A 13,548-nucleotide genomic window follows, 5' to 3' on the forward strand; every position below is an offset into this window, starting at 1 on the left:
CCTACTTTGGCCATTATGTTTCTGGGAGAGAGAGAGAGCTTCCATCCCAACAAGGGAAGAATGCAAAGCCAGGCCTGGGCTGGAAGATTGAGCTGCTCGGTGGCATAGCTCTGTAGCTGGCTGAAGAACTGCACTCAAACAGTGTTGATTTATGACCTGTTGTCAACTGACAGGAAGCTCTCTAATGGAGTGCCACATGGTTCTGTTCTGTCTCATTAAACATGTGTGGTAAAGACTTGGATGAACACATAGAAGGTTAGTGATGGTGTATAAGCTGCATGGTTGGAAAGGCTTATCCATAGCACAGATGACAGAACCAAGATTAAACAATAAGACTATGAAACCAACAAAGTAACATTTAATAGGACGAACGTAATGCTGTACATTAGGTGAACTGAAACAAAACAAAGCCCAGTGGAAAAGTACACAATGGAAAACTTACTTTGACTATAGTTCATATGAAAAGTGGCCTTCATGAACACGGCACTGGTATGAAGTGGTTATAACAAAGCTAGTTCATAGGCCAGCCCTATGGCCTAGTATTAAGGGAGTCATATCCCACATGGCCGACTGTGAGGTTCAAATCTTGGTCCTGATGCTTGAAAAAAAAAAAAAAACTGTAGGCATATGAGTGTGCATGTACCCAAAATCTCAAGAGGATGGAGAAATGAAGGAGAAGGGATCGTGTCATGATCACGTCCTGCTGAGGATGCTTCTTCCCTCTCCTTGCCTTTTTCTCTCTCCTTTCTCTCTGGCCAGCACACATCTTTCTGGTGTAATGAAACATTTTATGTCTCTCTTGACTGGAGTGTAGCCATCTCATGACACTTGGGGAATTGGACTTTTAGGATGTGTGCCTTTTGCTCTATGTACATGTTACCTCAATTAAAAACCATGGGAGGAGCTGCAGCCCGCTGTATTGTGTTGCTCAGAGGGAACTAAAATGGGGAGTTTGCCTCTGGGTGAGTGGGGATACATGGGAGGACTGTTTATATTCATTGGAAGGAAGCCCTAAACAAATCTAAAAGTCCCTCCCAGTTCCAAACTCTACAAATTAGAAGTCACGATAAAGTTCTTTATTTAAGGGCAGCTATTCATTAAAAGCCAGAACCACCATTTCCTGGGGCCCCACTGTATCGAGCAGCCTGGTATACTGATGTGGTTTACACATTGCTCTAGAATACAGCTGCCTAAGGCAGAGCGGTACAATTACACTAGACATTCAGTCTAACGCCTCCACATCCCCACCTTTCTCGATGGTCCTGAAGGCAGTCCTCGTTATTCCTACTGTATCCCATTTTATAGACAAGAACATGTAGGCTCAGAGACAGCAAGAGGCCCAAATTGACAGAACTAGGACTCAATCTGGACAGTCTCCAAGCTGGTGTTCTTTTCTCTGCAATTTACCTCTTGTCTTTTCTAAGCTCTTAGGATGCTTGCAGTCCACGGCGATAGCAGTGCCATGCACAATGCGCTTTAGCTCACTGGCCATCACCGGTGAGGTTGCATCAGATAATCAAAAGACTGGGCAGAGAGCAGGGCAGTGACTGAAATCCTGTCTCCAGAATGCCTTTTCCTTCCTGCAAGTGATCTGAACACACGGGGTCCCAAAGCTAGGCCACAGTCCACACCAGGTTTTTCCCAGGGATGTGGGTCACTATGACTAGTCTCGCCTGGTGGGGCAGCACTGGAGAGGGCACCTGCTTTCTGCTGTCTCAGTGCAGTGACCCGTCTCTGCCTCCCACTCTGCGCTTGCACCTTACCTCGTCCTTGAAGAGGCGTGCCTGGTCCTCACAGCCTGTCAGGGTTTGAACAAAGCCGAAGACCTTGGAGACCAAAAGAGACATGCTGATAGGAGGTGGGCTTGGGAATGCAGGGGGAAGAGGCTGACCTGCTGGGCCTTGGTGCTGTCTGGCCTGAGCAGAGTCACCTCTCCTCATCAGCCTAAGAGGGTCCTGTGTCCCTGTGCTGGTGGGTGTGCGAGGAGAGGTCCCTAGTCATGAGGACCAGAACTGAAGCCTGCCCTGCCTGCTGGATTCCCAGTCCATCCACCACAATGCACCCATGGGACGGTATCCCCATCAGCCCCAGCTGGGCAGCTGTTGGGGGCTGCGGACAGCAGGGATGAGCAGGAAGGAGGGTCAGGAGCGGTACCTGGTTCTGCCTGACTAGGCCCTTCCTGAGCCATCCAGCCAGGGTGCTGTAAGAGGAAGCAGGAGAGGGACAAGGAAGGGCTCCTCACTTCTCACCTCATCGATGGTCCACTTGGCAACCGTTGAGGCTGAGATGCCTGCCACCCCCGGCAGGAGCTTGCAGTGCTGCTCCCAACACACAGACAGGGAGCGGTCAGGGTGGGCTGCCAGGGCCGACATGAAGAGGGACTGGTGCACGACGTCGGGAGGGAGTGCTGGGAAGCAGAGGCAGAGACTGGTAGCCAGTGCCAGGACTCAGTTGATCCCTGAGGCCTGCTCACGTCAGGGGTTCGGGGTGAGCCCTTCCTGACCCTCTCTGGGTCATAGTCTGCACATCTGGGAGTACTTAACTTTCCCTGGAATTCTACAGCATAATTCTGGAATGAGCACAGGAGACCCCTTAGGGGACTGTGGGCCCCTCCCATGGCCTAGAGAGTCAAGAAGGGCATATCTCCTGACTCCCTACTCAGTGCTCGCTCCTTCCAGTGAAGAAGTCCCTCTCTTTACAGATGTGCAGGCCAGCACTGGGCAGGACCATTGCCCATCTCTCTGAAGCTGTATCACCCCAGGTCCTACAAGGACCATCTGTCGGAGCTGCTGCGGCATCCCTGAAGACAGTTCTTTAGACATCTCACATCGAAATGGCCAAGCCCCAAGCAAGCCCAGCCCTGACGTAAGAATCCATTCTGTGTACACTTTCTTCTAAGCCCTTTTGGGCCCCCATCACCTCTTTCAGAGCCAGAATCCCAGTCTTCCCGACCAGTCTAGCCACAGTCACCACATCAGCTGCAGTTCACCTTTACTCCACCAGCCTGGTCTGGCTGGGCACCCGGATACCTGCCCCCTGCCCAGAAGGTGACCCTGACCTCCTCCCCAGCTCCACGCTGCCTGTCACTTTGCTTTCTGCTCTGCTCCAAGAGCTCAAGGGGGCTCTGCGGCCCTGATGGCTGGCACTACTCTGCTTGGCCTCTTCCTAGCCAGGCCTGGCACTCACCCATCTCTGGCTCCTCCAGCCCCACCCACCTCTGCCAGCCTTGGCTCCCATGGGGTATCCCTAGCCTTTGCCCACAATCAGGGAGAGCTGGCTCTTTCTTATTTACTGGGTGCCAATTCAAATGCTCTGGAACACAGCATCCAGTGCCCTCTTTAAGAGCCTCACCTGCTTGGCACACTGTCCTGCCCTCTTGCCCCTTAGCTTTGGTCTTTTACCTGACTGCACCTCACACTCATCCTTAGAGCCTCTGAGACTCCATCAGCAGCCCTCCCCCCAGTCGATCTCCTTCCAGCTCCCTGTTGCCCCCTCTGCTGACCAGCCCACACCCTAAACCCCCCACCTTGGTACCTCCTGGGAACTGCTTCCTCTGCACCACTCTATCAGCTCCTCTCAGGGCCCATCTGAGTGCACCCCATCTCCCATGACAGCTACACCTGCACCTTTACCTGGTCACGGGCTTGACCTGTCACCAGGAGCTCCCTCTTTGGAGTCCAGTATCTGGTTCCCCTTTGCCCTAGGGTGGGGTTTGGGGACACCACCAAGGTTGTAGAGAACTTCCCTCCTATCGTGCTTCCCCAGGGCACAGGACAGGTGCTTCCACAGGTAGCTAACATCTTGTCTAATGGAAAACCACCGAGCTGAGGGTCAGAAATGGCTCCTCTGGTTCTTTCTCACAGCTGACACTCCTGGGGCCAAGTTCTGTCCTCTGCAGGTAGCCCTCCTAAGGAGCAGACCCTGGAGTCTGCACTGGAGGGGAGGGTCTTTCACGGTATGTGGGGAGTACCTGGGCTCTGTCCGAGACGTGCTTAGAGGTTTGGGTGAGCCCTTCCTGACCCTCTCTAGGTCATAGCCTGCCCATCTGGAAGGACTTAACTTTCCCTAGAATTCTACAGTATGATTTTGGAATGAGCACAGTAGGAAGTGCCCTCTGGTGGCTAGGCTTGGCCCTGCAAAGGCAACTGATCAGGTGTGCCACAGGTGAGTCAAAGAAGTGCCATTACAGTCTGAGCTTCAGAGTTCCTCACTCTGAGTGCCTGTAGGCCAGCGCCAGCTCTCATTAGGCAGGCATGAGGATGCAGAACTGCTTCTGTTTTCACTAAGAGAAACAGCATTGGAACAGCAGCAAGAGGGAGTAGAGTGAGAGATTTGGATAACTGATATTATCAGCAGCTGGCTACAGCAAGCGCCTCATGTGGATCATGTCATTTAAGCCTCCCACAACATCAGGAGGTGGGTATTGTTATTATCAGCATTTTACAGAAGAGGAAGCTGAGGAATACAGCAGTGATGTCACCCACCCAAGGGCTCATAGCCAGTAAAAGGTAACTTGATTTCAGGGCTGTGAGTGTGTGTGTGTGCACATGCGCATGTGTGTGTGTGGGGAGTGCTTTTGTTTTTGGTACACAGGGTCTCATTACTCTGCAATCTTTCTCTCTGTGCCTCCTGAGTAGCTGGGACTATAGGTACATGCCACTGAGGGAAGGGCTCTGTCACTCTTCCCATTCTTTTATAGCATGTCATGAGCAGAACTGTGTCCCCCTCAATAAAATACATATGTTGAGGCCCTAAGCCCCAGTACCTCAGAATGGGACTGTGGAGAGGTGGCGAAGTTAAAATGAGGTCATCAGGATGGGCCCTTACCCGGCCTGCCTCCTTTTAAGAGGAGGAAATGTGGGCACACAAACACACCAGGGATGCTCATGCAGAGAGAGATGGAGGGAGGACACAACAAGAAGGCAGCCATCCGTAAATGCAGATGTAAACTCAGGCAGCCATCTGTAAACCCAGGAGAGATCCTTATAAGACATCAAGCCTTGGGACTGGCAGGTGGCATGGTGGATATAGGTGCTGGATTCCCAGATGGCTGACCCTGGTTCGAGTCCTGACCTGGTGGCTTGCTTTCTCATTTTCCCTTTCTCTCCCTCTGTCTCTCTCTGGTCAAATTAAATAATAATAGTAATAATAACAAAATGAAATTAAATAAATAATATTTTTTATAAAAAGAAGATGACACCAAGCTTTCCAGTATCTTGATCTCGGACTTCCAGCCTCCAGAACCATGAGAAAATAATTGTCTGTGGTTTAAGCCGCCTGAGCTGTGGTATTTTGTCATGACAGTCTGAGCAAACTCAAACAAGGGGTGGAGGAGTGAACTGACATTTGGGTCCAGTGTACTTTTTTGCTGGAGAGTGTGTATGCTTGCCAGAGGGACAGAGAGAAAAAGAGCGAAGAGAAAGCACACACTCCCCACTCCATGGGGAATGGTCATGCTGCAATACCTTCTCCATCTCTCCTTCCTTTCAGGATTTTGGGCAGTGAGTTTTTCCAGTTGTGGGGACTAGGACTTGAACTGCACAGTTGGCCATATGGGATCTGGCTGGCTGCCTTAACCACCACACCATGGAGCCAGCCCAGGTTGGTTCCATGCTTCATGTCTATTATACCAGCAGCGCTTAGCAGGCAGAGTCAGCTCAGATCCAAGTCAGATCCCAGCTCTGTTATTGAACACACCGGAGAGGACCTGAGCAAACCACATCCTGAGTTTCACATCCCTTCTTTCTCCCAGGAAAGACCAATATCCATTTTACAGATGCTCGTATAGTCAGATAGTCAGAGAAACTATCCACAAAGCACCTGGCAGCCTGGCCCACGGCAGGTGCTCAGTAAATGGTAGCAGTCACCATCATTATTTCAGGAACTGGACTCAAAAGGCAGGTTTTACTTGTGTGAGACCAAGGTTCAGAGATGCTAAGTGACTTGTTCAGTCACACAGGTAGAAGTGACTACTGCCTCCTTCCCAGGAAGCCTAGAGTCAGAGAAGGGCCGAGAAGAGCCAGGGGCTTCATCCTGCCTCGCAGTAGAGAACCAGGGGCCCAGAGGCTCTGTGCCTTTCCCATGGACTCACAGCAAGGCCACGGGGAAATGGCAACCCCAGCCCCCTCTTGCCACTGCTCGCTGCTCCCAAGGCATCTCAGACGAGAAGGCAGCCTCCTTCCTGCTCCTCCCTCTCTGGGCACCCCTATGTCTCATCCCACCAATCACAGGGCACTCACTGGGAACACCCTGCAGCGGACACGGGATTCAATGACCCGACTTACTCTGGAAATCTTCCTGTGGAATCTTCCGATACTTTGGAGGACGTCCAATGCTGGAGAGAGGGCAGATCCATGGCTGGGAGTCAGTGTCTGGGCCGGCCTGACCCTAGAGGCCATGAGGCCCCGTGCCCCACAGGCCCAGGCTCCGACTCCCTGGCTCCGCACCGGCCGTGATGGCGAGTCTTCTTCCTTGGTGAGAAGCCCGAGAGGTGCCTCTTGCGGGCCGAGGCCTCCGTGTCAGACAGCTCTGCTTTCAGCCGGCTTTGGTTCCTCTCGGCCAGGGGACAGCCTGAGAGGCAGTGGTGGGCTGTGAACTTGCCTGTGACGTGGCCAGAGCCGTCACAGCCAGGAGTGGGGCACTTCCTGGGGAAGAAGAAGACGGCAGGGGGCTGGACCATTAGCCCCCTCGAGCCTTCCCCGAGCATAGCCCTGTCCAGAAGCGTTGGTGAACCCAGAGCAGCACTCAGCAAGCACAGGGCAGCCCCGGCCTGAGCACAGCCTGGGGAAGGGCTCTCGGCAGGAGCCCTTCGCTCACCGGTGGTGAAAGCTGTACTTGGAGGTCCTGGCATGGGGCAAGCTCCTGCAGCTGAGAGGGGCACAGCCCCCAGGGGAGGCAGAGCTGGGCTCTCTGGGCCCTGCAGGAGCAAGAGAAGAGTCAGCTCAGGGACCTGGGGTAAGTGGGGGGTACTGGAGGGCAGGTGCCACGGAGACTGGTTCCCCAGGGACGGCAGCCCTCAGCTAGGCTGTGCCAACACTCCCTGTCTCGGGCTCCTCTTTGGTGAAGAAAGGCTTGGCTGGGACCAGCAGTTAGCGTAATAGCTATGTCACGGGACTCCCATGTGGTCGACCACGGTTCGAGTCCCGGACCCGGTAGCTTAAACTCACGCTGGGTGCGTGTGTGTGCATGTCCAAGATCCCGAGAGGAGAATGGAGGAGAAGGAATTGCGGTGTGGCCATCCCCCTGGGGGGGTGATTTCTCACTTTGTCTCTCTGCCTTTCTGGTGAGTGCATGGTGCCCTATAACAAAAAACAAAAAACAAAAAACAACAACAAAAAAAACCCTCTCCAAAAAAAAAAAAAAAAAGAGAGAAAGGCTTGGCTTACATATACTCTGTTACAAACTGCAGCCCCTGCCCTCAGTCTCTGCGGAGAACCCTCAGGGCTGGGGGCAGATGTCCTGGGTGCTGTATGGGCACAGTGGGACCTTGGAAGCCACTTCGGGCAGTTTCATGTTGTTGTCATTGAATGGTTTCTTGCTTTGTTTCCATTCTCAGGACTTTGGTAACTTAGGTTCTGCGGATGCTCAGAGGAGAGCATTCAAGGGGGAAACAACACCCCATGTGAGACAACGAAGTGGCAGTGGAAAATAAGGAAGGAACCTCTTGAGGCAAGAATGAGGCAGCGCGGTCTAAGGACCTCCGCTCTAGCGGCTGCCTGTGCAGAGGACCGGTTTTGTTTCGAGAACTGGCATTTCCTTGGCAAACACGATGCCAGCTCAGTGTGGCTCTGCCAGATGCTGAGAAAACTCTTAAGCTCTCATTCCTAAGTGAGCTAGCCCCATTGCACCCCAAAGCCCAAACCCAACATCTGGAGGAGCCAGAGCACTGTTTAGCCCTGCAGTCAGCCCTGGGGCAAGGGATCCTGGAACTCACTACAGGCACTGGAGCCTTCTGTGTCAGACCAGGGCATGGGGGTCAGAGTGCCCTGGGCAAGATACAGGAAGGGAGGGTTGTCACAGCCTGGAGGGCAGGGTCAGAGTCCCCTGGGGCTACACACGGAGAGGCGGCTGCAGGGGATGTCCTGTCTTGGAGCACCAGCCCGCCGGGTGGATGTCCGGGTGGTCAGCATCAATCCAGAAGTCATAGCTGTGACTCCAGCCATCAAAGTGGAGCTGAGAAGAAAGGCCCTAGGAGATCAGACTCCAGGGAGTACTTCTCATCCCTGGAGTCTGTCAGAAGCAAGATACTGGATTGGATGAACCAAGGGGTCAACTCTGCAATACCTGGTCTTAGTCACCACATTCCAAGGGCTTCACTCTCATTAAGTTATGGGTATCTCCCATCAATCCTTGGTGGGCAAGGATGGTTAGGCCCATTTTATAGAAGGTCAAGACTCAGATAGGGGAAATGACTTATCCAAACCCTCAAAAGTAAGTCACAGCTGAGCCGAGAATAAGATTTAAGGTCTTTGGCCTCTTCTGTCTTGTGCCATGCCCTTGACTTCTAACCAGTCTACAGAATTCTGGCCCAGTTGGCCTGTCCATTTCCCCAGCCCTAGGGTCCCAGAGCCACCTTGATCCGATGGTCCTCTACATCCTCCACGCTGGCCACACGTATCAGTGCTGGGTTCCTGCGGTCCACAGCCTCCAGCTTCATGTTGACCAGGAAGCTATGAGGGGGTCGCTGTGGGGGGACAGTTGCCCAGTTCAGCAGAATGGAGGCCCCAAAAAGGCACTTAGCAAAACTGTGGCTTGCCCAAAGGGGGTAGCCAGGGCCCATCCTGGCTGGCTGAGAGCCTCACAATCTCCTGAGATCAGTTCTGGGGTTGGGGGGTTCGGACTCACCATCTTGAAGGCCCAGGTGGGCACAGCATTAGTCCCAGTCTCTTCTAGATATTTCTCCCAACAGAAGCTATCAGGGTCTGGGTAGTCTGAGGAGAGGATGAGAGCAGTGTCCAGCTACCCAGGGGTACTGGGAGAACTCTGATCCCGAGCAGGACCAGGAATATGGAAGGGGCAGAGACTCTTGGAATGGAATCTCTTCCTGCATCCCCGTGGCCGGCACCTTGCATTGGGCTCCTGAGGCAGATGGGTGCTAGTGAGAATCAAGCAGAGTTCTGCCTCAGCAGGCTCGTGTCCCTTGGCCTTGAGGCACCGTTCTCATCTGAAGCTTGCCGTATTCAGCCGTGTTAACACTGCTCCCAGCAAGAGGGCACACTGGGCTTGCCTAGGACTCCCTGCTCCCTGGCTGAGGGGCTCCTCCCCTAAAGTCTCACAGTCAGGGTTAGACAGGACTCTCCTAAAATCAAAGGGTTCTCAACTCCCAAACCGGAAAGCCGAGGTTCCGGACCCTACCTGTCCCCTCACCTCACTCAGAAAGAGCCAGTTAGTGAGGTGCTGCGTTGTCAGGGGCCAGGGAGGTAGAGCCAGACCTAGGGAAGGGCACTTGCTCAGGCTGCAGGCTCACCTTGTGGAGGGGTCAGGGGCTTTCCTTGCTTCTGGCACCAGCCCACTGGGTGGATGTAGGGGCTGCTGGGATCACACCTGAAACCCGAGAAGATATCACCGTCCCAAGAGAAACTCCGGGGCCTGAACATGCCGCCCTCTGACAGAGTGGCGTCAGCGCCATCCTCGTCCTGCTTCTTAGTGGGACAGAGACAGATGGCTGATGACAAACTCAGAAAACAGCAACACTAACTAGAAACCCCACCACCACCATGATACCTAAGGGGAAGTCATGAGTCACAGGGGTTTGCTCATCAGAAGCCTGGTATTTTTAGAGGAAACATTTAAGACTGGGCTGGGCTTTTAGCTAACTCTCTATAGGGCAAATGTCAGGACTACATGAAGCAGGGCCATGAAAGCTGCTGTCCTCTGCCCCCTGCCACCCCACCCCACCCCAGGCAAGTCTGGGCCCCCAGTACCAGTAGTCATAAGTGTCATCCCAGTTGTCAAAGTGCACCAGGAAGCGGCTGTCCACCACGTCAGTCACACTGGCCACGCAGACGAGGGATGGGTTCATGCGGTCAACAGCCTCCAGCTTCATGCCCACCTGGAAGCCCAGGGGTGGGGGGCTCTAGGGGCAAGAAGAGGGGCTGCCACAGCCAGGGCCAGGTTGACTAGTGCTAACCCACTGGCAGATGGAGTGGGTTCTCGAGGAGAACTGCTTGAGAGGGAGGAAGAAAGAGGCTGGGAATGAGGATCCCGTCGGGGCCAAATCATAACCCGAGCTCTGAGGCACTCAGGAATTTCTGGCTTTTGAGGTACACTCAGAGGAGGCCTGACTTGTGGCAGAAAGTGAGTGACTGGAGGAGGCTGTGTAGTCCCCTAATTCTGCCGGCCTGAGTACAAGGCTCCCCTCTCTGGCCGGGCCTGGCCTGGCCTGTCCTGGGGCAGTTGGGGCAATAACGGGGAGATAGGAAAGAAAAAGCTGACCCGTGTGATGGGGGACGGGGAAGGGAACTAGATTATTAACCGGCACCTGCCATGTAATGAGCATAAGCTTGGAAAGACAGTCCCTCCTCTGTTTTCACGACTTCCTGAGATAGGCATTATTATTTCCATTTTAGAAATTAACGACTTGACCTGGAACACAATGCTTGTCCATGGCGAGGCCAAGATTTAAACAGCTGACTTAAACATCTGCATTCCCGGTCACAACAGTCGGTGGGACCCCAGGAGTCATCTGGGAACTTGTGAGTGTGGTCTCTGGGGCTGGACTGGGGTGGGAGAGGGACTGTCCCTGTCTGAAGAGTAAGGCAGAGTCTCTGGGCCATGGGGTCTCCTGAACTTCTATTCAATAATACTTTTAATGGAGGTTTCCTCTATCTATCTGATCTTTTGCTTGAGATACTTGAACTACTGGATCAAGCTGCCAGCTGTCTTGAACAGAGGAACGGACAAGGGGCGAGTTGATGGAATGAATGGTAGAGCCTCAGTGTTGGTCAGAAGGAAGGAAGAAGAAGCTTCAAGAATACAGCTTTGGCCTTGCACCAAAGAACTATAGAGCAAACCAAAGACATCTGGTGTCTGGACACGGGTAGTGGGCTGGGGCTCCAAGGAGCTGAGTGGAGGAGAGGCTTTCTGCAGGAGGGAAGGAGGGAGGGACCTGGGGGAAGACTGGCCCTGGCCCTGCCCGGCTGTGCCCTCCCATCCTATGTGAGAGGCAGGATGAAGCTGAGATCATGCAGCTGAGTTCTCTTTTGAGTCAGACATGAGTTAATCGCAGGGACTCTGGGGGGGGAGTGTGTGTGTGTGTGTGGGTATGTGTGTGTGCAGCACGGCCAGTCTGCTCAGGGGCACTCACGTGGCTCTGGCTCACAAACAGGTGCTTGGGGGCAGCCTGAGCTCTTGTGCTGCGCAGGTACTGGCTCCAGCTGAACTCCTCCTCCTTGTAACCTAAGCCCCTCCGGGAGATGAACAGAACTCCGTGTAGAGGCTGGGCTGCGGCCACCCCACGCTGAGGCAGCAGCATTGGGCAGGCCTAAGGACCTCGCAACCCTCAAGAACCTGCCCAGGGACCCTCTGCCAAGGCAGGAATGACCCAGGTGGACACTCGGAGGGTAAGGACAGAGCAGGAGCTTGGAGCTTCCAGCCAACTGAGCCCTGGGCAGAGTCCTATCAGGGTGTGATGAAGAGGCTGGCTTTGGAATGGTACGAGGTCAGAAAACGCTGACCGAAGCTGAAGGGGTGGTGTGGCCTCGTGGGACTCGCTGCCACCTCATGGCCAGCCCAGCCAGGCCTTACCTTTAGGAGGCTGCAGCTTGTGCCCAGTCTTCTCAAACCAGCCGGCAGGGTGAATGTCAGGAGAGTTGGCGTTGACCCAGAAGTCATGGCACTCGGAATACCCATCAAAGTGCAGACGGAGGCGATAGCCACACACCTGGCCCCGTGAGGGAATCACTGGCCTCCAGTGCCAGCAGACGCCCCACTCCCTACCCCTCGCCTCTCCAGACTCAGCCCCATGGTCTCAGGGCTCCAATGCTGGCAGCTTCCCCCAACGCACTTTCCTTGGTTCCCAGTTTCCCCCATGCTGAACTTTGCCTCCCACTCTCCCATCCTGTAGCAAGGACAGTTTGTGTGCTCATGGTCCCCGAGTGCCAGGTATAAGACTGGTGGACCTTATGACACCCACCTGCCCTTCTGAGCCCTGGATAGAATGTAGGGACACCTGCAAGCCTCAGGACTGCCTGCTGCAACCTTCCCTCACTGATCTCTCACACATTCTGCTTTGGTCTTGCTGAGCTGCTGGCTATCCCTAGAACATGGCGGCTTGTTCCACAGCCCAGAACCTCTGCTCTCTCTGCTTCTTCTGTCTGGGACTCCCTACACATTCACAAGTCATGCCTCAGGATGCAGCTGAGGCGCCCCTCCTCCTGCAATGGCAGGCAGAATCATGTATCTGTTCATGTCTGTCCTATCCCCTGGGTGGCATGTCACTGACACGGGCACTACACAACTGTGAGCTCCTTGAGGTCAAAGCCCTTGCCTGACTCAAGACCACATCCTCAGCCCTCAGGATCTCTCCTCCTCACGTTCTCCACGCTCCCCAGAACAGATGGTGTACCACCGTTCAACAATACCGCCACTTACTACAGTTCATTTCTCTCTTTTTTAAGCGTCTGTGTGTTCTGATTCAATCCAGTCCTAGACCATGTGCTTCCTGAGGCCTGGGAGGTGTCTCCCTCTGTGCCTCCAGCAGGCACCATCACTCTGCAGTGCTAGAAGAGGGGTGTCACATCCAGCTCACCTCGGCCACAGTGAGGACGAAGTACATGGATGGGTGCTGAGGGTCAATGCCTTCCAACTTCATGCCCAGTTTGAAGCCGTTCTTGTTGTGGGTGACTGCCTGGGACTGTCAACGCACAGAGTGGAGAGGACCCAGCTTCCATCCAGCCTTATCCTTGCCTAGTGGGCTTGGGGTGAAGGAACGGCCTTTAGGCCCCACCCGCCTATTGTTAGCAAAGGGGTGACTTATTTGGGGTTCTTTACTGTAGGGATCCTGGGCTCCCAGGTCCCATGTAAAATCAGGGCTGAGTCACAGCTGGACCTAAGGGCTCCTCTTGCCCAAGTCATAGAAAGATCAATGCTGAATTGAGCAAAAGGCACCAGAATTCAAAAGTGCTGAGTTCATGGGGCCGGCAGGTGGTGTGGTGGTTAAGGACGCTGGACTCCCATATGGCCGACTGTGGTTCGAGTCCCAGACCTGGTGGCTTGCTTTTTCACGTTCCCTTTCTCTCTCTCTCTTTCTCTTTTACTCTGTCCCTCTCTGGTCAAATTAAAACAAATAAAGTTAAATAAAATAAAACAAAATAATTCTCTTTTTTTTTTGAGAGGTTTTCGCTATAGGGCGTGTGTGCTCGCCAGACAGACAGAGAGAGACATAGAGACAGAAAGCGAGAAATCACCCCCCAGAGGGGATGGTCATGCCGCAATCCCTTCTCCTCCATTCTCCTGTTGGGATCTTGGGCACACATGCACACGCGCCCGGCGTGAGTTTTAAGCCACCGGGTCCGGGACGTGAACCACGGTTGACTACGTGGGAGTCCA

The 13,548-nt window shown here is 53.8% G+C and overlaps 1 protein-coding gene across 1 annotated transcript in view; it reads right to left on the bottom strand.

The window, feature by feature from the left end:
- Nucleotides 1-13,548, bottom strand: part of L3MBTL1 (L3MBTL histone methyl-lysine binding protein 1) — a 45,847-nt gene that overhangs the window by 12,193 nt on the left and 20,106 nt on the right. Inside the window, exons 9-21 of the mRNA XM_006147585.2 lie at nt 12,749-12,853; nt 11,746-11,881; nt 11,306-11,397; nt 9,924-10,075; nt 9,467-9,543; nt 8,845-8,930; nt 8,573-8,683; nt 8,058-8,172; nt 6,817-6,916; nt 6,447-6,644; nt 6,285-6,334; nt 2,250-2,407; nt 1,764-1,826 (exon numbers count right to left, since the gene is read on the bottom strand). Coding sequence (XP_006147647.1) covers nt 1,764-1,826; nt 2,250-2,407; nt 6,285-6,334; nt 6,447-6,644; nt 6,817-6,916; nt 8,058-8,172; nt 8,573-8,683; nt 8,845-8,930; nt 9,467-9,543; nt 9,924-10,075; nt 11,306-11,397; nt 11,746-11,881; nt 12,749-12,853 — 1,443 coding nt within the window. The remainder of the gene's footprint in view (nt 1-1,763; nt 1,827-2,249; nt 2,408-6,284; nt 6,335-6,446; nt 6,645-6,816; nt 6,917-8,057; nt 8,173-8,572; nt 8,684-8,844; nt 8,931-9,466; nt 9,544-9,923; nt 10,076-11,305; nt 11,398-11,745; nt 11,882-12,748; nt 12,854-13,548) is intronic.

Source organism: Tupaia chinensis, unplaced genomic scaffold, assembly GCF_000334495.1.
Source record: "Tupaia chinensis unplaced genomic scaffold, TupChi_1.0 Scaffold000216_1, whole genome shotgun sequence".
In the NCBI taxonomy this organism is placed as follows: Eukaryota; Metazoa; Chordata; class Mammalia; order Scandentia; family Tupaiidae; genus Tupaia; species Tupaia belangeri.